Source organism: Sander lucioperca, chromosome 1 (assembly GCF_008315115.2).
Source record: "Sander lucioperca isolate FBNREF2018 chromosome 1, SLUC_FBN_1.2, whole genome shotgun sequence".
NCBI classification, from domain to species: Eukaryota; Metazoa; Chordata; class Actinopteri; order Perciformes; family Percidae; genus Sander; species Sander lucioperca.
In genome coordinates, this window is record NC_050173.1 from 51,050,255 (window position 1) to 51,077,842 (window position 27,588).

General features: G+C 39.4%; 2 protein-coding genes across 3 annotated transcripts; both read left to right on the forward strand.

The window, feature by feature from the left end:
• The first annotated feature begins 6,850 nt into the window (after positions 1-6,850).
• ube2d2 (ubiquitin-conjugating enzyme E2D 2 (UBC4/5 homolog, yeast)) lies at positions 6,851-22,045 on the forward strand. Of its 2 annotated transcripts, XR_004898395.1 has the most exons (8): positions 6,852-7,122; positions 8,888-8,951; positions 16,115-16,146; positions 17,267-17,344; positions 17,525-17,630; positions 18,010-18,103; positions 20,624-20,865; positions 20,918-22,045. XR_004898395.1 is itself a non-coding variant. In XM_031280011.2 (7 exons), exons 1-7 carry the CDS (start codon positions 7,099-7,101, stop codon positions 20,667-20,669), a joined length of 444 nt encoding a protein of 147 aa, XP_031135871.1. In that variant the 5' UTR covers positions 6,851-7,098; the 3' UTR covers positions 20,670-22,045. The 2 variants fall into 2 exon arrangements, 1 of the variants encoding a protein (XP_031135871.1); XM_031280011.2 differs by having other exon boundaries at positions 6,851-7,122; positions 20,624-22,045.
• A 940-nt stretch (positions 22,046-22,985) lies between these two features.
• Positions 22,986-27,394, forward strand: zgc:110843 (uncharacterized protein LOC541492 homolog). The gene is made up of 3 exons (XM_031280012.2): positions 22,986-23,218; positions 24,949-25,151; positions 26,438-27,394. The coding sequence occupies exons 1-3, from the start codon at positions 23,164-23,166 to the stop codon at positions 26,525-26,527; spliced, it is 348 nt and encodes a 115-aa protein (XP_031135872.1). The 5' UTR covers positions 22,986-23,163; the 3' UTR covers positions 26,528-27,394.
• The last annotated feature ends 194 nt before the right edge of the window (positions 27,395-27,588 follow it).

Here is a 27,588-nt window from a genome sequence, read left to right on the forward strand (position 1 = left end):
GGGGGGAGGGGAGGTGTAGGGGTGCTGGTGTAGGCTAGGGGAGGTGGAGGTAGACTACTCTGGAGGTTAGAGGCCGAGGAGACGCCTTGGAGAGAGAAGAGACGCGCAGGCTCTCTCTAACCTCTCCAGGACGCCTCGCCTCTATGGCCAGCGGTGCTGTGCAGCTGCATGGCAACACCCTGGAATGGCGAAAGAAGGAACTCCCACGCAAGATTCACGCACACGCGGAAACGCACACACACTCAAACGCACACTCAGACTCGTGCTGCCATCCGGTGGAGGCATTGATTACAGGGCTTCCCCCCTTAAACAACTACTTTGTGGAGAGTGGTTGTGCGTGGGTGCGTGCGTGCACGCACGTGTGCGTGTGTAACTGTACAGTAGGCTATTTGACAGAAGATCACGTAGGATAGTGTTGTCTATTCTAATAATAGATGTTCTGATATTCTGGTAGGCGCTACAGAACACTGTTCGCCAAAACAACCAGACACAAGAACAGTTTCTTCCCATAGGCTGTCACTATGATGAACACTTAACACCAGTCCATAGTGTCAGGATCACTCCCTTTGTAATAACCCTGTAACACCAAGCACCCACATTTGAGTAAATTAGAGATTTAATAGCATCATTTGCACTTTTGCATTGCCCCTATTACTGTTTATGATCCTCACAGAGCTGTTTGTTTACGTAGATTATGGCTGCTCCATTATGGAAATAAATCACAATTATGTTGGTCAATATTGAAATCATGATTATTTAACACGATTACTCATTGACTTTTGGAAAGAAAGATGTTGAATTTATTAAAGTTAAAAAACAGTGAAACAGATCGACAGTGAAAACACCTTGAACTGTGAAATCTCCCTTAATACTTTTCCTGTTAGAACATTCTGAATTTCCCTTCAGAACACAAGACAAAACAAAAGTTTACTCGCAATATGTAATATGTTTCTTGATTCAAAATCAAAATTGTGGTCAAAATTTTATTAATTGCACAGCCCTAATGTACATATGTATGTGTGTGTGTGTGTGTAAATATGTGTGTGTGTGTGTGTGTGTGTGTGTATGTATGTATATGTGTATGTATGTATACATGTATGTATGTATGTATGTATGTGTGTGTGTGTGTATGTATGTATGTATGTATGTGTGTGTGTGTGTGTGTGTGTGTGTGTGTGTGTGTGTGTGTGTGTGTGTATGTATGTATGTATGTATGTGTGTGTGTATGTATAAACTATATACAAATGTATATCTGTAGGCCTACATAGTATTAAAATGTCTACCTTATTCGGCTTTGTTGTCCTTGTTTTAGGCGTATGTCTATTTCTATGGAATTATTGTTGCGTATGTACTTTGAGAGCAACAAAAAAGCCTGCATGTGTTCACACTTACTTGGCCGTTAAAGCTGATTCTGAAGATAATAGTTGAATACAACAAAGGCTTAAAATGGGATGTAGGAGCTGATGAAAATGTTTTCTGGGTGTGTGGCACATATGTGTGATAGAATGGGCACATCATGTTATTTACATTTTGTTTCCAAAATGATCCAATGTTAACAATGTCCACCAAGCACACTGTGAGGCTGTTGTGCTAAAAAAACACAACTGTCGGTTGGAGAAGTGTTGTGAAGTCTGGACAGAAGGACGCCCCAATGAAATGGCTGTGGTGTTAGCTCTGAGGGTGTCTGTACACAGTATTTATAAAAAGTAATTGTGTGCACATCCCACCTTCTGGCAGGTGCAGGACAAATGAGAAATACTAAAGTGAAAAAAATGTAATGTCCGCAACACTGCTTTAAGCTCCCATATTTAATACAAAGGCAACGTTTCGACCCTGCTGGGTCTTCTTCAGGCAAATGGTGGACACATTTGACAAAGGGATATATGTAGGCCTTACAATCAGCTGACCCAACATGTGCCTTCAATTAGTTTGATTAGGTCTAAAAAGCCTAATAGCCCCACTCATGACTCAATTAAGAGAACCTTTTCAGACAGGTTTTTAACAGACTTATACATTTCAAAAGAGGGCTGTTAAAATGCAATATCCCCAAAGGAGTACATAACATTTCTGTCCACAAAAAAAGAGAAAATGAAAAGAAAAAAGATCAATCAGTGGAAGGAACATTTACATATATACAAGCCTACCCGAATCAATTAAAAGAGCATTACCCCACACCTTCATAAAACCTGCTGCAATATAGTGAGTGCAGAAACAGACAACTTCTTACCATATTTTTTTTATAAGAATGGTTTTATATTAAATTCTTCATTAAGACCATGGGGAGACATTGTATTTAAATAGTGAATCCAAAAAGTTTACCGTTAGAGAAGCCTTTTATCATGATCTCCCCCTCTAGGCGTTTATTTACAGTACAGATATTCACTGTACAGTGGCCAGTAGGTTTTCAGGCTCAGCTTTACACTGGCACACTTGGATCAACGGACCTTATTCTAAAGAGCAAATTATATTTTTGACATCTGCATAGTTGTAAATGTGATCCTCTGCCTTTGTTCTTTTAGGAGTATATCCAGCCATTATGTCAGTTTGTGAGCATCGACTGCATCTCAGCTCAGCTGCACTTTGAGCCCTGTCGGATTTGATGATTTCCTCACAGGAAGTATAAAAAAACGTTAACTGCAAGGTCCCCATTTCGGATCCAGCTGTTGCATCTCTACTGTCACACTTTGGCAGACACGATTGTGCGCCACTACCCCACCCCCACACAGATCTGTATACTCTCCAATTATTCTACTTCAAAAACAAAGAACTAGGCCATCAATTTGAAAGATAAAAGAATGTAAATAAAAATTCTAGACATATGGGAAGACGGGTGTTTGTACAGTGGCCAGTTAGTACATGTACTGTACCAAATGCAGTTCTTGTTGTCATTTAATGTAATTTAGGTTTCAGTTTATCATCGTTAAAAGCACACGATGCTACAAACCACGATTACTATTGGCCAGTTTTTACCGCAGATATTTAACAAAAGTTGTTGTTACATAAGATTAGATAACAACTCAGAACTCAAGAGCTGTTAAAACCATTTATAAACTTTGAATGAATAACATTGTAATTATGTTTGAAGTTAGTTTTCCCTATTCAAATCTCTAACCTAGACAATTTGGGACCACATTAGGGAAAAACAGGGCTATGGAATGTAAACTATATGTATGATTCTCACATATACTCTTTAAAAGGGGCAGATATCTCATATATGTATTTCTGTATATGAACCTAAGGCATTTTGATTTCACTTTTACCCTCTGGATTTTAATTTGAGGGCAAAATAATGTACATTTCCAGAAATTTCCCAGTTTGGGATTAATGAATCCATCTATCTATCTATCTATCTATCTATCTTTATAGATGTGTGTATTTTAAGCAAAATTACTTTTTAGTCTGAACTGAAAAAAAGTGACAAGACATGGCCTATGTTTTTCTGACTGATTAAAAGGTGCAATATGTAATATTGACAGCTTGTGTTTAAAATGGTTACTGCAGTACAAATTCAAAATACTGGAGAGAGTCGTCTCCCCCGCTCCCTCCTCCCCAGACTCACGTTGGTTGCCAGGTTGAGAACACAGCATCCACAACAATGTTAGATGCTGGCTATATTGACATAGCAGAAGCTCGTGCTTACTCGGAGCTCTGTACCCAACTGACAGACACACCTTTTCAGCTTAGAATTACGGTAAGAACCGCTAAAAACACAACAACGTTGCCTTCCTCTCCACCCGACGGACAGACACACTTCCTCGGCTTAGAACTACGGTAGGAACCGCTAAAAATAACACTACCTTGCTGTCCTCTCCACCCGACTGAACACACTTTATTGGCTTAGAATTACGGCAACAATCGCTAAACACACTGCAAACTCACGGTCCTCTCTTCCCAATTTACAGCCCCCCTCTCTTGGCTTCAAATAACTCACCGTTGTCGGCTATGGCTGCTGAACAGGCTACACGTTGTAAACAGCCGTGGCTGCTTGCCTGGTCCTCCGATAACGTTAGCAGTTAGCAGGGTTAGCATGGTGGCGTTAGCCAGGACCAGTCGGGGTCACTTTACTGGCCGTGTCTCAATTTGTTTTTGCGAGTAACCAACTCGGGTACTCTAGCTATTTAATTCAATGTGAGTAAACAAATGTTGAAATGACATAAAATGCCCGTTCCTAGCCGTGATAAATTAGCCTGAAGCTAGGGCTTACCTGTTAAGGAGGAAATTAGCCAAGTTGGCTTTTCTTTTGCCTCCATCTTTCAAATACATCTCCAATATTTACCCGGGCTTTGTAACGTCTCTGGTCACGCAACTGTTAGAAATATGCCGGTTTTTTTTTTTTATGTCGGGTAGAATCTATCTCCGTTGATCCTGTTCGTTTGTTTGCAGCTTTCGTGGCTGTACTAACGTTACAGCTGTAGCGCGCTGGGTTTACGTTTCTACAGGTATATCTGGCAACCCGGCCTGGCTGTCAAACTGGGCAGTTGATAACAATACACAGGCCAAAAGACAAACAGAAATTCCGTCACGGAACGGAAATTTTAAAAGGAGAAAATACTGGCATTAGCATTGTTGTCAGAAAAGATAGTATTTCATGTTTCCTTAATATCTGATGACGCATTGGGTTCATTTTTGGATTTATTACAGTAAATATATTACATAGTGGACCTTTAACATTCAAAATTGTAATTATTGTGGCTTCACCCTCAGGGAGATTATTAGGTTGAGGTTGGAGGTTAAAATATCAGTTTTTTGTCACCATGATCCGCCCACCTTAACGTACACCTTTACCTGAAATAGTCTGCTGGCCAATGGCTCGACAAAATGCAAATGCAAAACCACGAACATAACACCCAGTGACATATATTTAAACATATTCAAAACTTACAGTTGCTCTATAAATTATATATAGGCTACAATCCGTAGTTACAGTATAGGTCTAGCTTATCTCATTATACTTCCTCAAAATAAAATAGGCCCTGACAGTAGGCTACCCATGATCTCGCAATCACGAGTCTTTGTAATTGTATCGTTGAGAAGACCCCGAGAGTAGTTCATCTGTATGGCACCCTAAAAATGTAATTACATTGATGAATGTAACCAACGTATTGGAAAGTGTAACCATATTCACTTCACTGTAGGGCTGCATGATATGAGGAAAATATCTAATTGCGATTATTTTTGACTGATATTGCGATTGCGATATGATTCACGATATTGGAGGGAATGATCGTTTTTGTATCATTATTCTCATTTTCATTGAAAATGATTAACATTGAAAGAAAATAAAATGATTATAGTGTGAGTTTTGCGAGGATCTGTACCAAACAAAGATTTTTTTCTTTAGTCTGTAGGGTATTATTTGTAGGCTGGGACATCTCTGCAGCACCACAATACTTCACTCAGAATGCTTTGAAACATATTTTGCCATTAACAAATATTGCGCCCCCCTGCGATTTGGATATTGCACTAGTTCATATTGCGATTTTGATACAATTGCGATTAATTGTGCAGCCCTACTTCACTGTCTGCAAATAGGCCTAATAGTGTAACTGTAGTAGTAAACCGTCTTAGCACAGGTTCCCTGGAGTTCACCTAATGCAAAATACGTGCTGGGCAGACATTTTGGCTCCTCTGGACCATGTGAACATAACTGAACCTTGCCGTCGCAAGCCCGGAGCCACAATGATTCCAGTTGCAGTAACTCGTATCCAGCGTGCACTCACTGCCACTGTGAGTCCTATAGCTACGTGCTCATGTCGGCGGATGGCTTTCGGTAGCGCAGTGAGAGCGAAATGCGTTCCAACAATAAGACTTCCGGCTTGGGCCGCTGGCCTTCAGAATAAAACAGTGATGTTCAATTTTTAAGATGTAAAGATAGGCGCTCCAACAGGTGCAGCAGCCATGGGCAGTATAAGAGAAATAAGTGGGTTTTGAACATTAAAGCATGTAAACATGTTCTAGTAGAAACATAAAATACAACTATACATCTGAAAACGGTATATAATGAGTCTCCTTTAAGGTGCAGTAAAGTATTTTTGTATTTCCGCTAAACCCTAAATTAATTAAACATAACAAATTGGTCTCTGAAAAAGGAATAAACATGTTATAATATATAGAGGTGAAACAATTAGTTGACTTTGTAGACAAAATTAATCATTTTGATAATTGATTAAATTATATTTATAGTCATAGTAATAAATTATATCAATTAGTTAAGTGCCAAACATTCTCTGGTCCAAGTTCCAACTACTCGGATGAGAGGATTTGCTGCTTGTGATGGGCATTTTTCACTATTTCTGACATTTTATTTTTTTTCATAAACCAAACAATTAATGGAGACAGAAATTGACAGATTAATCAATCATGAAAATAATGGTTACTTGCAGCCCATTATGTGTTCCTCTCAGTGGAGCCTAACAGTCAGTCAGTACTTTGTATCTATATATTTGTTTTCTGTATTTATTGTTTATTTCATATTATTATGTAATATGTTTGTTTGTTTGTGCATTTATGCACCTTTCACCAAGGCAAATTCCACATAAGTGTACTTATTGTGGCAATAAAACATTTTCTGATTGTGATTCTGATTTTGTGGCCCTGCATTTTTTTACCTAACAGGTGCAGTTTAATTTATAGTATGAGAATAGAGTACAGCCAAGTCAGACAATTTCAAATATAATTTAGTCAATTTAGTTACTAAAGTTACCAGGTAAGTCAGTTTGGATCATAGACTGTTAATATTAAAATTGAATTAATTATTGATTAAAAATTAATATTTACAGTCAATGGTTTGGATAACTGGCGATGGGGCTTTTATTGTGAAGAGTCGAGTTCGGAAGTCTTGTCGTTGTTGCAGCTGGCAGATCCCAGGCCGCAGTGATTTGGTAGCCGCTGCAGTAGGAGGAAGGACCGCGGTTCTACCCCTTCTATCTTTCAGTTTCGTCTCGAAATTCTATCGGTGGTTCCTTATTGTAACGATCGGTAAATTGAGTGTACAGCAACGGTGTTCTATGAAAACTAAGTCGTAGTATTACCAACGGACAGTGATACCAATCGCCATTTTAATCGCACGTTTTCCCTGACAGAAGCGCTAGCACAACAATGGCTCTGAAAAGAATTCACAAGGTAAGGAAGTGAACGACGAGGCCCAGGATTTCGCAGTTTCGTTAGGGATTTAAATCCAAGGCTGACCATCTGATGCTTGTCTGTCGGGTTTAATAAACTGAGAATAATACAAAAATACTGACTAAATAATTCAGGCTTGGTTTCAACGGCAAGCTAACGGTATCTGAGTAGCGGGTGACGCCGCCTGTAGCTATGTCTGGTTCACCAGTGCTGCTACAGATGAACCGTTATTAACCTTAGCTAATGGTTGTTAAGCTGCTCTTCGTCATGTTACACCGGTTCACCATCGATGTCTTTAGTACGGGATATAACGAAATGTTTTAGCTAACGTTAGCTATGCCGGTTACCAGGTAACGTCAGCGATATTAGCGGTGTGCTAGCTGTTTCTAGCTAGCATTATCTGTCCCGGTGGTTGCTAACTCGGATAAGCTAAATGCTTCTTCTGAACAAGCTAACGTTAGCTTACTACATGACGCTAACGTTACATCTTCACAGTAAATTAACGGTAGTTTCTTCTCGTTAGTTGTTTCGGCTATAATTTATCTCCGTAGTAGTTTCCCTATGTGATAGTAAAGGTAGCTAGCTAACTGCATTTATTACAGTTACTTAAGCTTGTTTAACTCGCTCCTTGATTTGACAGATAAGTTATCCGGCTAACATTAACGTTAGCTTAATTTAAGGGCACTCTCGCGCTTATTCTATTAACCTATTTGCCATTTTTAACTCTTTTATGTTACTGTCAGTTAACTTTGTCGATGTTTTCATGTTTGGATATAAGTGGAATTTTAACAGCCTACAACATAAGAATGGATGTAACCTAACGTTAAGCTATCGTTTACGTTATCTAATCCCTGTTTTTTTAACGTTATACTGTCTTCGTAATGCACAACCTGTAAGTTAGGTATTTTCAGTAACGTCAGTGGTGAAAAAATAGTAGAGTTATCGGTTGTATTTGACATTATAATGGTTTGTATTCGACAAAGGAGCAATACACAGCGAAACGCTAGTGATAATGTTAGCAGTGTGTCGCTGTGGTTAAAACAGGCCCCACGCGTTGTTCGCCTTTGATGCCATGATGTTGCTGACAGCAGGCGAGCAGCAGATCGTCATCATACCGTTTGTTTGATCGAGTTAGCTGAATGTTGTATTTTGTCTTGTTAATTCTTCCAGTAACCTTAGCCAGTGTCATCATGTGGCTGACCAGCCAGCGTAATGTTTCTCTCACTTGACATCCTGTGGTGTCGTTGTCGTTGTTTGCACCATAACGTTACAGTCGGCTGCACACAACGAGCTTCCACTCTTGGTTATAGTAAAACCTCTTTTGTCATATCGTCGTGATCTCAGTTTGGCTGTCACGTGTTCTACCTGCTGTACCTGGAGAAATGCTATTATGTAATAGCTATCGCTCCAGTAATCAAAGCTCACGGTGCTACTGTAGTGTTGTTCTGTCAGTAGGAATGGCCTTTTTTAATTGTCACTGTTGCATTCAGACTTTGTAGCAACTGCAGTGGCACTGACCTTCGGATCTGTTTACAAACAGGGATTTAGTCAACTATACAGAGGCCTCATACAGAGCATGTTAAGTGCTATTTTAAAACAAAACAAAAAAAATATTAGTTTCAGATTATTATATCTTTTTTTTCCCAGGAATTTCGTTTTTTTGTGTGTTGCCATTCCCAGTTCTGTTACGTAGGTTAATGTTTGTGGAAACACTTGAAATACTGTGCAGGACCTGATCAACTGACTTGTCATATGTTCGTCTCAGGAGTTGAACGACTTGGCACGGGACCCACCAGCCCAGTGTTCTGCAGGACCAGTAGGAGATGACAGTAAGTCCATCATCTCAACCGACATTGCCCTGGTAGCTGTGTGTGATGGGGGGGGGGGCTCAAAATTGAGCAGTACTCAACAAATTCCTCTCTTACCCTTATTCTGGCCAGATCATTCAATAAACAACTCAACCCACATAAAGAAATATCTATTTAATAAATAATATATATATATATACACACACACACACAAATGACACCAAAAGGAATGCCTTATTCTAATGTATTACAGACTATGTAGTTTAAATCCATTACCTGCGAGATAGCTATGAATTGTCTCCAGATCTGCTCCCTCGGGTTAAAAATTATGATTAATGTGATTAGTTTGGATCGGTAAAATTGCCCGCATTATTTCAATTTACAAAGACTGCAACTCAGATACATTAAAAAAAAAATGTTTTCAAGCCTAAGTATTGTAACTTGCAGAGGAAAATGAAAGCATCAGTGAAGGGGCTGGCTTTTTATATGGTCCAGGGCATTTAACTAAATTAAGGAAGTGCCTCTGTTTTTTGAGTAAGCAGATCCAGGAAATACCGACTGTAGCCACTTGTGAAAATACTGATTCATTATAATAGCATAATATTCCCAACTCTGTTGCTACATGTCGGTGTCATTTTTGGTTGCAATGAACGTATGTAGGGTCAAGTGCCAACAACTAACATCGCTTTAGCTTAACAGTGTGACCAAGAATTAGTTATATTATTACAATTTGGCGTAACTCAACAAAATCAACAATTACCATCAACAGACTTAGTTCTTAGGACCTTTAGATAATGTTAGCAATTAATTGCGGTTAAACAAAAAAACGACTTATGTAAAAATACAGATAATTAGACAATTATGTAATGATTGTTACAGGCCTAGTTTCATGTTACTAGTTTCAAGTTATTTATTTATATATATCTCTTTTTAGAATATTATTGGTATTACTGTTTTAAAATGATGAAGCAACAATGGATTGAAGTCATGTTAGCCTGGTAGTCTAGGTTATGTTTTTTTTTTAATGTATTTGTGTGTATGGGGATAGGCACAATATCATGAACGCATATCTCAAGCAGTTTAGTAAAATAACCCTATGAAAAATAATCACCTCTGTGAATCTTGTGATTTTGTTGGGACTCTGTCAGAGAGGCCACATTCTGGTGTTGACTGTATTACATTGAAAGGTGATTCTATATTTTAGTATTCCCCCAACTTCACCTATCTGCCCATCTTATATTTACTGTTCATGGGGAGGACTAGGCCTGTACCAATTATTACATAATTGTCTAATCGCCATTTTTACATTATCGCTGTTTCTTTGTTTAACCGCAATTAATTGCTATCATTATCTAAGATCCTAAGGGGTGTGACTGTTGATAGCGATTGTCAACTTTATGTTCATTTAAGAAAAAAAACTCAATGTTTTATGATAATAAAGAGGCGCAGTTTACTTCATAGGCTGTGTTATTACATTATCTGGGTCACATAATAGTCACAACCAAAAGATGTACCCTGGGATTCATTCAAAACTGTATTTGTTAGAAAAAGTAATAAATAAATGAATATTTTTAATGTTGACTAAAAAGAGACAATTTTATTGTTAATCACAATTATTTCTGAGAAGATTAATTGTACAGCTAAATTTGGAGTTGTTACAGCTCTAGAGGACCAAATAAGAGTATTATGGGTATAGTGTTAATCCCTTGTATATGCCCGCACGTTGTTAACGTGAAAAAGCTTTAGGCCAAATAACAAACATGCTGCAAGTTTTGTGAACTTCACGAATGTGGTGCAATGCACAGACAAAGAGAGCTTTCTAACTAGCTTATATAATTTCATCTTTTGATCATTCATAGTTTAGATTTATGGCTATTTTCACGACTGTTTTTCTGCTCTGGTGATAAACAGCCAACGACCATCAATGAGCGGATGTTTACTGACAGATGCGTTACTGTTCTCTAGTGTTTTTTAGTTTTTTAACCCTTCAGTATAAGTAACCCAAACATGAACCCTTGTATTGACTGTGTCCACTGTCTGTAATGAGAGCCACATCTTTTCTGTCTGAAGAAAGGCATCGTGCTGCTGATAACATAGTCGCAGTGAAGGTAACACAGATACAGTGGTGCTCATAAGTTTATGAACCCATGCTAAAGTTGACTAAAAAGAGGAATAAAAAAAAATCATCTTTTGGAAATTGATCTTAATGCCTTAAAATCCACCCTTTAAGGACACCAATTTTCTTTGTGAATGAATAATGTATTGTAAATAAATAAATGTTCTTCCTTAACATACTTAGCATAAGTAACTACACCCCTATGTTAAATTCCCATAGAGCCAGGCAGATTTTTAGTTTTAAAGGCCAGTTATTTCATGGATCCAGGATACTATGCATCCTGATAAAGTTCCCTTGGCCTTTGGAATTAAAATAGCCCCACATCATCACATACCCTTCACCATACCTAGAGATTGGCATGGGGTACTTTCCATAAAATCATCTCTCAATGCAAATCAAACCAGCTATTAGGCTAACTGAAATAAAACCATGCCAATCTCTAGGTATGGTGAAGGGTATGTGATAATGTGGGGCTATTTTAAGTCCATAGACCAAGGGAACTTTATCAGGATGCATAGTATTCTGGATACTATGCATCCTGATAAAGAGATGATAGAGAGATAATTTTATGGAAAGTACCCCATGCCAATCTCTAGGTATGGTGAAGGGTATGTGATGATGTGGGGCTATTTTAATTCCAAAGGCCAAGGGAACTTTATCAGGATGCATAGTATCCTGGATCCATGAAATAACTGGCCTTTAAAACTAAAAATCTGCCTGCCTCTATGGGAATTTAACATAGGGGTGTAGTTACTTATGCCCCCTGTATGTTAAGGAAGAACATTTATTTATTTACGATACATTATTCATTCACAAAGAAAATTGGTTTCCTTAAAGGTTGGATTTTTTCTCAGTTTTTCATTAATGCATTAAGATCAATTTCCTTTCTTTTTTTTAATTCCTCTTTTTAGTCAACTTTAGCATGGGTTCATAAACTTATGAGCACCACTGTATGTTGCTGCGATGTAGGCACAGTGTTACATGTCAGAAACAAAATTATGCTTTTCATTAGGGCTGGGTATCGTCAATAATTTCCCTAATCGTTTCGATTCCGTGTCACAAGCTCGATTGCATTTTCGATTTGATATCAATTAAGTTAGGGAAATTTCATTTACAATACCAATTTTGCTTGAATGTAAAAGATTCTCGGAGAACCTAATGCTGGAAGTTGCACAAGCGCATATATATATATATATATATATATATATATATATATATATATATATATATATATATATATATATATATATATATATATATATATATATATATATATATATATAATTTTTTTTTTTTTAATTTAATAATGCACCAGGTTAATGTTTACATTAATAATTAACCCCCCAAAAAAGTTTGTTTAAAATACTTATACTGCCATGGTGCAAAGGCATATATTAAATGATCAGTTTCTGGATTTATTAATCGATATCAGATCACTCAAACAAAGATCGGTTTCAATTGGTGAATTGATTATTTTAACCCAGCCCTACTCGTCGTCATCACAGTCACGTTCCATTTAACATTGGCTCAATCCGTTACTATTAGTAGTAGTAGTAGTAGTAGTAGTATTTAGATATTTCATAGTCAATTCCTTGCTTTTCAAATGCAACATAAGATTAAACTTTTATTTTGATGACGTCAAGGTCTTGTATTGCCTTAGGTAATGATGTGATCACTTCCTTGTCTGTGTCCACACTGCTGGAATTAATACTTTTGAGTTTGGTTTATACATGAAGAAATAGCTATCTGAATCATACGCAGTTTTGCCAAGTGTAAGCTGTATTGCACATGTCACTGGAATTCATTTTAAAAGAAAAATCTCTATTTGGTAGTGTGGAATTGTTTGGTTGAACTAACTGTAACTAGCCATAGAAAGAAGCCTTTACAAAACATGTAGTGTTAACATCACAATGGTTAGTGTAAGAATGGTTAACAGCCTGTGTATCTGGCTTGTTCCAGTCACATCAACTAACTTGTTTTTTCAATATCATTACCAACGAATGTTTAAGTACACAAGTGTTATTAGCGTCCTTGCTTTAAAGTGCTCATATTATGCTCATTTTCAGGTTCATAATTGTATTTAGAGGTTATATCAGAATAGGTTTACATGGTTTAAATTTCAAAAAACACCATCTTTTTGTTGTACTGCACATTGCTGCAGCTCCTCTTTTCACCCTGTGTGTTGAGCTCTCTGTTTTAGCTACAGAGTGAGACATCTCACTTCTGTTCCATCTTTGTTGGGAGTCACACATGCTCAGTAGCTAGTTAAGGACTACTAGCCAGTCAGAAGCAGAGTATGAGGGCGTGCCATGCTAGCAGCTAGGTGAGCATTATAATGTGTGTTCCAAAGTGACCACGTTTGTCTCTGAAGTAAAGGCTGGACTACAATAGAGCTGTTTGGAGCAGTTTGTGAACAGTGTTTTCTGTTGGAGATGGTAAGTCCCTTTGGGGTGGACTTTGGGCTTTTTCACTTTGTAAACTTATAACGTGCACAAAACAGATATATAACACAATAAAGGGAAGGGAAAAAGCATAATATGAGGACTTTAAATCAGTGTGATAAAATGTGCAGGCAACATATTTGAACAGCTTTTTTTCTTTGTGTTGTTGGTGGTGTTACACTCAACATATTTGGGCATCTTTAGTATAGGCTTTTTTCCATCACATTGTACCTGCTCAACTCGCCTCGACTCTACTCGCCTTTTTTGGTTTTCCATAATGAAAAAAAATCCCTGGTACCTGCTAACAGGTACTTTATTTAGTACCACCTCCGTCGAGGTTCCAAGCGAGCTGAGGCGATACCAAAAGGTAAAAAAAAATGAGGACGGGGCACGGTGGCCGAGCCGAGTAGGGCTGGTTAAGGCTGTCACGACCGAAATTAAGTCACAATCTCAAATTTCGGATAAAAAAAATGGAATCGTCGATGGAATCGCCCCCATGTCAAAAAAAACACGCGTTGAAGTGCTGCGAGTCAACCTCCTCTAACTTAACTACAGCCAGTCAAAAGTTACCGTGGCAACTGCAGATGTAGCAGACCCATTGATAGAAGTTGATCCCCCTCCTTTCACTGAAGTCGGTGTGGAAGTATTTTGGATTTCCAGTGAGTTATGTTGACAACGTTCGCGTTGTCGACAAAAAAGCCGCAGTTTGCAAGCTCTGTGCGTGTACCACATTCTGTGTGTTTACCATTGCACATTAGCCTAGCAGCTAGCTGAGATTCCTTCTGCTAATAGCTTAATCCCAACAAAACCGCATTGTTGAATCTCAGCCTGGATGCACGTTTTGTAGCCTAAACAGAGCAGCTTATATTGGTTTGTTGAGGGTAGATGTAGTAGAGTAGTCGTGAGCAGATATTAACACTCAGGATGAGTCAAAGAGGATGTTGAAATGATGGGTTTTTATTATTATTGTCCCAATTAAGGCCCACAGGCAAAACAAACAATTAACAAAACCAAAATTAAAAAAAGGAAGAAAAAAAAAAATACTGAACTGAAACTGCCAGTCTATAAAGACCTGTAGCGTGCCCCTGGAATTGGAACATACCAACCAAAACTAACATACAGAGGTGGCTAAGGTGAGCAGACATTAAAAGCTACAAACAGCCAAAATTATTAGATCTATTAGGCTAGAAATTTACCGAAAATTATTTACATGACTCACAAAAACATTTCAGTAAGCCACAAGATAACTTGATGGACAATAAAATAATTACTCCTAATTCCGGTCACTTCCTGTTACCCCGGATGTACTAACGTCATTTAAACTCCCCGATCGCGGCAAACTTTCCTTTATCAACAAAAGAGAGCAGACGCTGGTAAGCCAAAAAGACTACATGTTATCCTGTTACCTTTTTAAACTAAATAAACAGCAATGTAGTTAACAAGGATGTAAGTGTTGTGTGATTATTATAAATGGTTATGTTTGTGACAAACGGTATGGTTTTAAACAATAGAGTGATGTATTGACGGGTATAGCTATAGCCTATAAATCACCGCAGTATTAGATGTTAAATTTGTGCACAAGAATGCTACGGGGTTACTATGTGGAATTTTATGAAAGAATGGCTATGATTAACAGAACATATGAACCCAGTATGATAAGTAACCGAGCATATTGACACGCTAACAAAACATTAACCGGCAACATTTACACTTAGTCTTTGAGAGGAAATAGGTAGCGCATCGCTACCGTGACGGCAGGCATGTGCCCCGTCACATGGTTATATTAGAGAGAGCAACACGTTAGCGGACTGCCGAGTTGCCCTCTCTGCTCTCTGTCTGCTCAGCTGCTGTGCTGCCGCTGCGAAGCGTCTGCCCTTGGCATTGTCGGTAAACTGCTTTTAAAAAAAAATGTATGTAAAAAATCGAGAATGGAATCGAACCGTGATCTAAGAATCGAAAATGTAATCGAATCGTGGATTTGGAGAATCGTGACCCCCCCCCCCTCTAGGGCTGGTACTAGCAGTAGGTAAGCACCGTATGTGTCCCCTGGCACCTTTTCACACTTTAACAGCACAACAGAAGCATCAGTAGCTGCAACATCGCTTTGTACATGTCGCTTCCTGTCAGCCAACATCAAATAAACCGCTCAACTATAAACTACAAGACCGTGTTACTTGTAACGTAATTGCTGTGTTTTACTGTGCATTTTTTTTCCCCTTCAATGTGACATTTGTCCTCAGACCTCAACAGGATGCTAGAATTAAAGCACAGGTTTAAATGCCGCCAAATGTAATTCTGAGGGTTTGTTTTTTGTTGTCACAATTTGTGCTGTCCAAGTTTTTTAAAATGATACCCCATGTCTGGATAACAGTTTTCTTGTAAGCACTACCTTTTAATATCATTCATATAAGGAGCAATTTCTGACTGTAAATGTGAGTCCGCTGGCATTATATGACCCTTTTTAAAAATACCACTACCAAGAATATCTGTCCTGAGTTGCACTTTATGTAAGAGCCTGTTACCCAACTGTGTAAATAAACACACGCTCTTCACGTGATAATATATATTCTAACACTTCCCAGCCATGCATTGTGTTCGATAACTGTTTTCTCTGGTTTTTGTTGCAGTGTTTCACTGGCAAGCCACGATAATGGGACCTGTAAGTATTCACTTATTGTATCTCACTGATTTAGTCAGCCACTGCTGGGGATCCAACATTCACACACATATCAAGCAACTTAACCAATAGAGCATTTGATAGGGCTAAGTCAAGTGAATTTACCGCTTATTTAATCAATTTAATTCAGGAGGTCAATGTTTAGTCAGACAACAGTGTTTCCCCTAGGTTTGTGTAAGACTTAGGGGCACTTATTTGACGGGGGTTAAGGGGTCCTTCCTTAAGAAAATTATCTTTTTCACCATCATTTTGGACCATTACTATTACCATATCTGTGTCTCAAACGTTGGAAAAGCTAGACCAGCTTAACCCTTGTGTTGTCCTCGGGTCAAATTTGACCCGTTTTCAAAGTTCTTTATATCAGAAATATGGGTTTCTTAACAACCAAATTACCCAAAAATAACATGGATGCATGATGTACGTTGTATGGAACCCATATAACAATCTTCGCAGGTACAATTAATGATTACTTTCATTGAATTTTGGGTGTTTTATTCAATTATATAGCATTTTAATATATATATTTTTATGTTTTCAAAACAGTATCCTGACTAAAGTTTGACATAAACCAGTCTGTGATTCACTCAACATCCTCTGATCTTAACTATTAGTCAAAACAATTAATAATTTCTGCTTTTTTTAAACTCAAAAATTAAGTATAATGTCATTTAAATTAGGTTAAATGACCATGAATTTAAAAAAAAAAAAAACCGTTAAAAGTGTGTGTGAAGTGTCAAAAAGTTTTTCAATTTCGACTCGGATGGACAACAAATTCATGGACGGGAAGACAACATGAGGGATAATAAATAAAAAACACTCAGAAAGCTTAAAGACAAAACTTGCTCAAGAAGTCCACTGGGGACCGACTACAATCGTTAGCTCTGAGGAAAGGCATTTAGTTGAATACATTTGGCTTAGGTGGTGCCCAAAATGAGTACTGTGCCTCAGCTTTATAATGGTGGGGAGAACCCTGGATAATGGCATCTTGGTGGACAGCAACCTTACCATTTCATCTTTTTATATTCCATTTGTATGCATTTATTTGTCATCTTTGCACTTCAGTCACTAATGAGATGAGTGGGCTTCTCTCTCCCGGCATTAGAATGACAGTCCTTACCAGAGCGGGGTTTTCTTCTTGACCATACACTTCCCCACAGACTACCCCTTCAAACCGCCAAAGGTAAGCAAGACATCGCAGCAAACAAAGAAGCAGCATACATACACATAGTAACAGTGAAGCACACGCAGTGCCTCTTGCCTGCCAAAACATGCTTTACATTATTCAGTTTCCTGTTGTTCTTCTCACCTGCCTTCCCCCCTCCCCCCTACATTTATTCTCTCTCTCTCTGTCTGTTTCCAGGTTGCATTTACCACGAGAATCTACCACCCAAATATCAACAGCAACGGCAGCATTTGTCTTGACATTCTGCGATCACAGTGGTCTCCGGCTCTCACCATCTCCAAAGGTAGGCTCTTTCTCACAGATAAATGGCAGGTGCTACTGCCTTTTATAAACAGTATAACATATACAGGGGAAACATGTCGTTTCTCTGTTTGAAATGAAAATGCTTCCCACAAATGATACAACATTCCTCACCCAGAGGTCCTTATAAAAACCTGGAGTATTCTCTCGGCTTTCAAATGACAGCTTTAGCCCTTTTCATTCAGTGCTTGTCACTGGAAATGCTTTAAATGGGTCCCTCGTGCACAATAGTTTTTTTTTTTTTTTCTTTAAATCCCAATTACGTATATTATCAACAGTTAAATTCTGACATACATTCGGAGAATGTCTGTTTTTTTTTGTTATTATTTGTGAATACTGATTGGTTAACTGGTCCATTCCAGTCCTCCTGTCCATCTGCTCTCTGCTGTGTGACCCAAACCCGGATGACCCCTTAGTACCCGAGATCGCCCGCATCTACAAGACGGACAGGGAAAAGTAAGTTATTAGCTCCAGGTTATGTGCATCATTTGGACGTATTCCCGGATTTGTTTCCACGGCCTCTTATCAACATGACAAACCAACCCACACTGATAAAATGTCAAGTCTCCGCCCAGCATCGCTGGGCCTGTTCTGATCCACAGACTGGCAACTGATGGACACAAGCGCCATTTTGCTAATAATTGTTTTAAAAACATTGGTACTGGCATAGAGTCTGCAACGATCACAGGGGATGTAATAAAAGTTGGAAAGACAAAGATTTTGATAGCAATATTCTAGCAAATTCACATCAATTGGCCACATTTCTGTGTTGTCTTTTACATAGTTTGAAAGCCAAGATATACAAGGAATGTCGGTGTTTAAGCATGTGTCATCACACGTCAAATAATGGGAACAGCCAGCTTACTGTTCAAAAGTAATAAGTCTCTTAAGCCGGGCAGACACTGTACAGATTAGGCTCGATTTAAGCCCTGAATTGGTCACCTGAATCAGGCTGAATTTCTGCCAGATTGGTTGTCATTTTTTAGTGCAGTTTGAGGAGATTCACGGTGCCTGTTTACTTGCCTGAATGATCAACGCTCTCATTGGTCAAAGGGATTTCCGGCAGGTCAGAAATTTCGGTCAGTCGTCTTGCCGTTAGAGCAGTACCACGGTCCGATCTCCCACACTGCTGCTTTCAAAAGATGTCCATTATAAACTGAACTTGTTTTAATAATGCTGGAGTCATAGTTTACATGTTGTGGCTCAAACTGTAGTTTGGAGACTGCTGTGACATAAAAATGAAGTTTAATGCCGATCAGACGGATCGTATTGTCTACATCTTCCAGCCTTCCGTGGCTCCGGTTTTCGTCTTTCCATTCGTAGTAGAACTGCTGCCTTTTTCTCTTTTTGTCTACATTGAGGATGCGGCCTTCTTTTTGAATAAACTTTATTGGAATGGTCGATGAACAAAACCGACTGGGGGCTCCGTGTTTACATCAATGGCTGGCAATTGAGCCATACCGTGTGAGCATAAAAAGTTGCAGGTTCTGGCCGTTCCAAAAGGTTAATTACAGGTGTCTGCTGAGGTTACAGAACGTTTAGTTATATTCCCGCCCTATATAAAGGTAGTTTTGACCATCTGAAGGTAATAATTCTGCTTTCCCTCCCCTATCTGCTACTCTGAATGGACACAGAGCAACTTGAGGGCTCGAACTATATCACAAACACTCATTTTTACATTTCTTTATCCATTAATCCATCTGGCTTTATCAAAGTAATGCAAAGTTCTGCACAGTTGCTGCAGCTCGATTTGTGAATGTTATTTTTATAGCTGTAAAACAGAATGGCAAGATGTGGCTGTTTGCAATTAGATAAATATGCTTGCTTAAAATGGGAATAGACAAAAAAAGTGATACATGGATAAAAAAAAAAAAAATTAAAAAATCCTCTAAAAAGCCCTTCAAATTGTCATGCGTTTGTGGTTCATGGTTAGAGTCCAGCTCACCTGCAGTGTGGAGCACAGTCTCGTGTTTTACTGCTCATGTTCACCATCTGTACTATGAAAACATCCCCTCCACTCAGTCAAATAAGTAGAAAGTGTGCATCCTGGTCAGAGTGCTGTCCTACGTGTCGATGTTAAGGTTAGGGCTGCACAGTATTAGGGAAATATCTTATTGCGATTTATTTTGACTGATATTGCGATTGCGTTATGATTCACAATATTGGAGGGAATGATCATTTTTGTATCATTGTTCTCATTTTCATTGAAAAATATATTTTTAAAAATATTTTTTTTTTTTGCGAGGATCTGTACCAAATAAAGATGTTTTTCTTTAGTCTGTAGGATAGGATTTGTAGGGCGGGACGTCTCTGCAGCCCCACAATACTTAACAAATATTGCGCCCCCCTGCGATTTGGATATTGCACTAGTTCATATTGCGATTTCGATAAAATTGCGATTAATTTTGCAGCCCTAGTTAAGGTGGCACCCCTCAAATAATGTGCCTTTATTATTGCTGCTTATCAGTCACTAGATTTCCAAAAGATGTTTTGCGGTGGGGTTAGTACACCTCTGTGCTTACAGGACATGAACAAAACCAATAATAGCTCTTTTGCCTTTTTGTCTCCTTTGGTATCACTTACCAATAAGCTTAATAAACATAATCAGGGCAGTGAGACTGGCTGTTATTTTGGTTGTGCCATATCTGTACTAATTGGCCTGCAGCATTGACTCAGTTTTCTGCAGTAGGAAGGGGACATAAGAAACAAACCTGCTGGAAAAATCGGTGCAAGATGTCCGAGATGTATCTGCCGTTGTAGAGTTCCAGCCAGCTGGCATCTCCGCTGCTGCTTCAAGGATAGCAGCAAAACTTATGATGTGCACATGGAAAAGAATGAGTGACAGCTTCCCTACAGACTTTTTTTTTTTTTTTTTTGTAAAAGATGTAACAATATGTTGGTCTTTTATAAAGCTAAACAACTAATAACTCCTTCTCCTGTCTTTTTCTCTCTCTCTCTCTCTCTGCTTGTTCACAGGTACAACAAAATAGCTCGGGAATGGACACAAAAGTATGCAATGTAGTGTTGGGATAGAATCATGGCCAACCACCTCTACGACATAAGGTTAGGGGAGCTTCAGACGTAAAGAGAAAACAAACAAAAAACCATTCAAACAAATGAGAAGTTTAAAACAAGATCTTGTTGGTTTCCATTGGAGTGCTTTCTTTGAGCCACCCCTCCCCTTCACCAGAGTACCTGTAAAACTCCCTCTGCCCCTCCTCTCTCGCTCGCTCGCTCTCGCTCTCTCTCTCTCTCTCTCTCTCTCTCTCTCTCTCTCTCTCTCTCTCTCTCTCTCTCTTTTTCCTCTTCTTCCTCTCCCTGTTTGACTCTCCTTTTCCTCTCCTCTCAGCTCACCTGCCCACCCTCCAGTGTACATATTGTCAACTTGCAATGGCAACACCCATCTGTCCCTACTCCCTTTTTCACCTCCTCCCTCCCCTGTGACCTCTGGCCCTATCTCCTGACTCCAGTATTCCGTTACAGTTTGTCACCGTGCAGGTTGGGCTGTCGCACCCCCTAACCCCTCCCCCTCTCCCAACTCCTCCTTTTTCCTATACACACCTGCATCCTACCTTCCCCCGACGGTAATCACGTAACGCATTCCTTTTGAGCATCTGTAAAACTTTTGAGGGGACCTTCTTTTTTTCTTCTTTATTTCCCTATTTGTTTAGGGGAGTGGGGGACAATAAGATGGAGGGACTTTTACACTCTGCACCCTTTCTTGTTTTGTTGTCATATAATTCCCATCCGTAGAGGTGACAATTCAAGAAAGCAGTTTGTTTTCGCACGCGAGTCAGAGGACACTCTGTATTTTATACAATGAATACTCAAAAGAAATCATTGCAGGCTATGTTAAAATGGAACCAATACACATAGCCTATTTTTGTCTTCTGTTGGATTCTATGAAAGGACTTGAATTTATCCCCACACTTCCTGCTCCTAACTCCTGCCCCACCCAAGTTGACCCCTTTGTACACACACACACACACACACACACACACACACACACACAGACACACAGACACACATGCACGCACAATTGTAAACCCATGTCACCACCACCAACCAACTTTTCTTCATTCACAAAGTGGAGGTTCTGGTCTGGACCAGGTATTTAAGCAATTTATTTTTCTTAGTTTAACCTGTGTTTTCATCCCCCCCCCCCCCTCCCCATAACTCTTTAGGTTGCATTTTTTTTTTCCTTTTTTTGTTTTTTGTTTTTTTTGCTATTGTTAAATTAGAGGCTAACATCTTAAATGGCTATGGGACTGGCTTGGGCTCTGGGTGCGAGAAGAACCCACTCTTCTCGCACAAAACCTCTGTATATTGAATTACCTGAGAGGCTCGTTGAGCTTTGTGTGTTGATTAAACTGTGTAATAAAAACCCCATGATTCCTGTGTTGACTCCCTCTCCCTTTTGGAGGACATGCAGAGGTAAGAAAGGCACATGTGAAGCTGCAGGATACCTGCGCCATGAACACAGCATCACTGTTAGATAGTTAACATTCTTTGTGGATATTGGGGAATGTCTGGTTGGAAAATAAAACTACTGAAACTTAAAGGGTTTTAAAATTGTTCCGAATGAATGATCAGAAGCGTGTGGGAGATGTAGTTACAGAATTATATATATTTTTGTTTAAATGTGACAGCAGGTCGTTTTGCTGCCCTCTGGTGGTGCGTTTGTGTACAGTAATCGGAGTACATTAAATTTCAATTAATGGCGATTCTGTGTTCATATATCAATTAGTTGCTCAATATGGACACGTTTGTTTTCGGTTAAAATAAGTTTTATCAAGTGAAATCCAGACAGGACTGTTGTGGGTTCAAGAGAGAACTTGTTGAAAGGGAAATGGGACTCGCCAAAGCTCGCAGCCATCAAGATGATTCTCCTCCAACAGAAACCTTTGGCGTTAACCGTCGTTGCCTAAGGTGCAAGCTGTGACAAATAACTTAAATAAAGTTGAATAAAGCATCGGTTATTCATAAAATCATAATCTTTAATGGAACGTAGAGACACATGCAACGTTATAACACCATTTGAGCAAACTTCGCCGGTGGAGCCTGTGAAATGTATTATCTTGTCACGCTGTTTACATGGTTAAGAATGAACTTTCACAAAAAATAAAAAATACAAGATTTCGCGTGGACACGAGATATTCGTAAAGGTTTACGTGAAACCCCTTGCATCTTAAATATATTGACTAAGAAAATGAATGTATCAAATCCTTATACATCCATGATCTATTTGAGATTATCGTCTTCAAACGGCACCAAAGCGAAGCCGGAAGTACGCTGAAGGCTCAGGTTGTTTTTTTTTGCTCCTGTCCTGGCAGAATGTCACTCCCTTCTCCTCAGCCCTGATTGGCTGCTACACAGTGACGTTGGAAGCCGAGCCCGGTGCTTGTGGAGCTGACAGAGCTCAGATATAAAGACTCCCCGGTTGACCTTGCTGTTGAGCGCTGACTACAAACAGCTCACCGTCCAGGAAACATACAACAAGCCCAAGTTTACCAGCTATGTCACACATGTCAATGCCCGCGTTACCCAGATCGGGATTCACGTTTTCAAAAGGTAAAGTATTCATTCAAGCTAGCTAATAGCAAGCTAGCGTTAAATGAGTGTTTGTTTTCGTTTGCCGCTCCTCGTAACGTAAACTTAACATGTCTGTGACCTAACATTACCCAAGCCAAGTAACGTTAACAGCTAACGTTACGGTCGGAATTGTTTGGAGGCTACTGCGCGGTTGTATGGAGACTTCTAATCAATTTAGTACATACATCTTTAAATGATTTAGCTATTTAATTTCTAAAGTTAGCTACTTACTGGTTGCATTGTCAACAACCGTTACTTAGCTGGCTAACGGCCATGTAACGTTAGCTAGCTAACTGGCCAGTCAGGCGTGTTGGATACAGCCGCATGTGTTTCCACCTCTAGACGGTCACTCGGATAGTTTTTTTCAGGTAAGCCCATACTTGGAGGCGACCCCAGCATCTAGCTACAGTAGGAGTATCTTAATGTATCATGGCTACTAGCCTCTCTAGCAAAGCAGCTATCTCTAATCACAGAACTTGCTGATCCAGACTGACAGCAGGGCCCCTGTTCCTCTTGTTTTACGACTCTACATCATGTGACGCTCAGTGGACCTGGATAATCCTCCTCGTTGCCTGGCAAAAAGGGTCAACTTGAAAACTGCACATACACTGTATCTAATAGACAAGAATGTATTAGAAATCCTTCCTCTGATGATGCAACATGGCGAAGCTGTAGGAAGAGAGACTTATAAGAGATAATGTGCTGCTGCCTATTTAAGCCAGGACCTTGAGACTGAGATTTTTTAATCTAAGTAAAGGTTGAATAACTACTGAAGTACTGTGGTGTTAACCCTCCTGTTGTCCTCGGGTCAAATTTGACCCATTTTCAAAAAGTGTCTATATCCAAAATGTGGGTTTCTTTCAACAAATTGTCAAAAGAAAAAAAATAACGTTCTTTAATGTAAAATAAAATAAATGATCAGTTCAATACTTTTAATTACTTTGGGTATTTTATTATATTTTATAGCATTGGAAAACAAATTGACAAAAATGCTTCAAAAACTTGGGGAAAAAAAACAAGAAAAATGTCCAAAAAAAATCGACAGACATCACAAAAAGCTTCAAAAACTTGATAAAAAAAAAAACAACGAACACGTTTAAAGCAACTAAAATTGACAAAGACATTGGAAAAGTGACAAAAAAAACTTCAAAAAAGCCACAAGTGTCAACCACAACATAAAAAAAAAAAAAGGTTTTCATTTTGACCCAGAATGACCCAAAGCTGCGTGGTCGACGGGAAGACAACACCAGGGTTAACTGCTTTACCTAGCACTAAAGAGTAGAGATGGTCCGATACCATTTTTTGCTTCCCGATACCGATTCCGATACCTGAACTTGCGTATCGGCCGATACAGAGTAGTATTATGTTTTAACAGCTGTATACTACTATCCCTGTATGGATGTGATATTTCTATCTTTGTTGTCGGTCTGGCTCAGGTTAAACTCTTTGTGAAACATGAAGAAACACAAACAATGAACGCCCCAGAACTTTCTTTTATTATGCAGTTTGACAGTCAGTTATAACCGAAAAAGAACAAACTACTTTAACGTAGATTTTCTTCATGGTTTTATTACGTGGTATCGGATCGGTGCATAAACTCCAGTAATCCCCGATACCAGCATTTTAGGCAGTATCGGAGCCGATACGATACTGGTATTGGTATCCGAACATCTCTACTAAAGAGCCAGTTTCTCTCTCTCTCTCTCCAGAGCATTTGGTGGTTGCTGTGCCGGTCGCAGTGGTTGCAGCTGTTGGCGGTTTCCTAGTCAGCCATTACCTGAACGGGCGGAGCTGTAAAAAGGGCCTGGTGAACACATGCATCAGTAAAGATAGCCCCAAAGTGGTCCACAGCTTCGACATGGAGGACATCGCCACCAAGGCTGTGTACTGCCGCTGCTGGAAGTCAAAGAAGGTGATGCCTCGGCAGCTACTTCAGAGCCATTCATATCCGCACTTAGGCTTGGTGTTTGAGTAGTGTTATTGGGCATTAGGGCTGCACAATGAATCGCAATTGTATCAAAATTGCAATATGAACTAGTGCAATATCCAAATCGCAGGGGGGCCGCAATATTTGTTAATGGCAAAATATGTGTCAAACCATTCTGAATGAAGTATTGTGGTGCAGAGACGTCCCGGCCTACAAATCCTATCCTTCAGACTAAATAAAAAAAATCTTCGTTCGGTACAGATCGTCGCAAAAATCACACTATAATCATTTTAATTTCTTTCAATGTTAATCATTTTCAATGAAAATGAGAATAATGATACAAAAACGACCATTCCCTCCAATATCGTGAATCATATTGCAATCGCAACATCAGTCAAAATAATCGCAATTAGATATTTTCCTCACATCGTGCAGCCCTATTGGGCATTCTAAGCTAGCAAAACCACTTATCGGGTCCAAAACTCCACGATTAAAGGTCCTACTGCTGTGTGTGGCGTCAGACTTTCACACATTGTTGCCCTTCTTTTTACATCCCAGTCAGTGATGTCACAGCCAGGCTGTTTTTTTTTCCTTTGACTGCTAATGGAAATCTTCAGTTTTAACACCCCTTCAAACCCATAGAGCTCTGATAACATGTCAGAGGAAATGGGCTGTCATTAGTGTTGGCTGAAGTGCTATGCATGCAGGAGTAAATCAAACACTTGGTGCCACTGGTTTCTACCTTTCGTTATGTAGCTATCTGAATTTAACTGAGTGGGCAGCTATCATTGTGGGTAGAGGTCACATTTTATAATAACAGACCCTCAAACCCAAGTGGTAGTTGGAGTCCTCCAAGTCCTACAATCTCTACAATTTGCTTCATGGACATAGAATAAAGAACAAGAAAAATCAAGTTTAACGTCTCTTAAGTCTGCAAAGTTGAATATTTTGATCATTTATAACCACTGGCGATTAGGGGACTCAAGTAGAGCTATTTGTATTAATGTTATCATGCTCATAAAGATTACAATGGTCTACAGTCACGTTTAAGGCTGAGGGTAATAGTGGACATGTCTGCTCTAAAGCTCATCAAAATGATCGTATGGACTTCTGTTTCCGTCACTGTTTTCAGGTGACTTGGGGGGGGACGGACGGATTAATTCAGTGTTTGCTAACCGTGTTGACTCCTATTGTAAAGTTCAAAGGGCTTAAACGTGATAAGAGCGATTTGCGAATTGTTTTTCCTCTAACACGGCGCCTTCTGCTTCCAGTTCCCTTTCTGCGACGGAGCCCACACCAAACACAACGAGGAAACCGGGGACAACGTTGGACCGCTCATCATCAAAAAGAAGGATGCTTAAGCCACCCAGTCAGAGAGCCTCGCCCTCCCTTCACTTCTCATCCCCCCCGCCCCACCTATCGCTTATCGTCATCGTCGCAGTGTCACACTGACGGTGACGGTATGGCACTGTTGAAATTTAAATCAAAACCGTGGGTATTATTCATAGCCCAGAACAGAAAAGTGCTGAAAATGTTGTGTATTTTGATTTCATACACGCCACGCTGTTTCTACATGAATGGCTTTGAAATCAAAGGTCCCTTTTTTGAGCGGAGATAAGGAAGGGACTTTGACAATCGGCACAGTCAGACATGAGGTACTGTGACTGGGCAGTTGCATTTTGACCTACTTATTTGGAAGAGTTTTTGTTTAAATTCTCCCTGGACCTGATAGAAGTGAGTCTATTTCACCATGCAGGCATTGTACCTTCACATCTGGTGTCACCTGTGTCCCCATCCTTCCTTCACTCCTCCGAGGGTGGAGCAGGTGGTCGAAACATGATGAACTGGCAACTCTTGTTCTCAGTCAGCCCATTTTTGAATTCAGCCAAAGCCTTCTATTTAAATCTACAACCCGCGACCCCAGAGACCGAAACAACGCACACAACCCATATGAATGTTACAGGTTATGAGAGCTGCTTAGTCAGGAGAAAAACAAAAAAAAAATGAAATAATAATCTCCGATCTTGAAGCGTCGAAACACTATCTTCTGTTTGTAACCCGTTACTGTCTGCTTTCTGGGAAACTTGTATTTAATCTGTACTGTTCAAAAGTCTGCTTACAAAGGATATATTTTGCTTTTTCATTAGATTTATTTTCTACTGACTGCTGTGTGTCTGGCTTGATTCATTGTTCTGTATATTGTGAATAAAACTTATTGAGTGATCTGATTGGTAGCCTTCACATCATTTATTTTTCAGAGGGGTTTCTTGCGGGGGTGGGGGGGCAGGGGGCCAAACTGTACATTCCTTTGTTTTTTAACCACAGGATCAAATGCACTTCACTGAGCAACTTCACCTCTGTTAGCAGCGAGGCAGAGCAGTGTGTTTATGGATTAACAGTGGGCAGGGATAATGAGTAAACA

Bases quoted from the DNA above. Each gene is read 5' to 3' on its own strand.
- zgc:110843 (XM_031280012.2), top strand. From the start codon at position 23,164: ATGTCACACATGTCAATGCCCGCGTTACCCAGATCGGGATTCACGTTT. The intron at 23,219-24,948 runs GTAAAGTATTCA...CTCTCTCTCCAG, and splicing joins GGGATTCACGTTTTCAAAAG to AGCATTTGGTGGTTGCTGTG. The intron at 25,152-26,437 runs GTGATGCCTCGG...TTCTGCTTCCAG, and splicing joins GCTGCTGGAAGTCAAAGAAG to TTCCCTTTCTGCGACGGAGC.
- ube2d2 (XM_031280011.2), top strand. From the start codon at position 7,099: ATGGCTCTGAAAAGAATTCACAAG. The intron at 8,952-16,114 runs GTAAGTCCATCA...TTTTTGTTGCAG, and splicing joins AGGACCAGTAGGAGATGACA to TGTTTCACTGGCAAGCCACG. The intron at 17,631-18,009 runs GTAGGCTCTTTC...GGTCCATTCCAG, and splicing joins GGCTCTCACCATCTCCAAAG to TCCTCCTGTCCATCTGCTCT.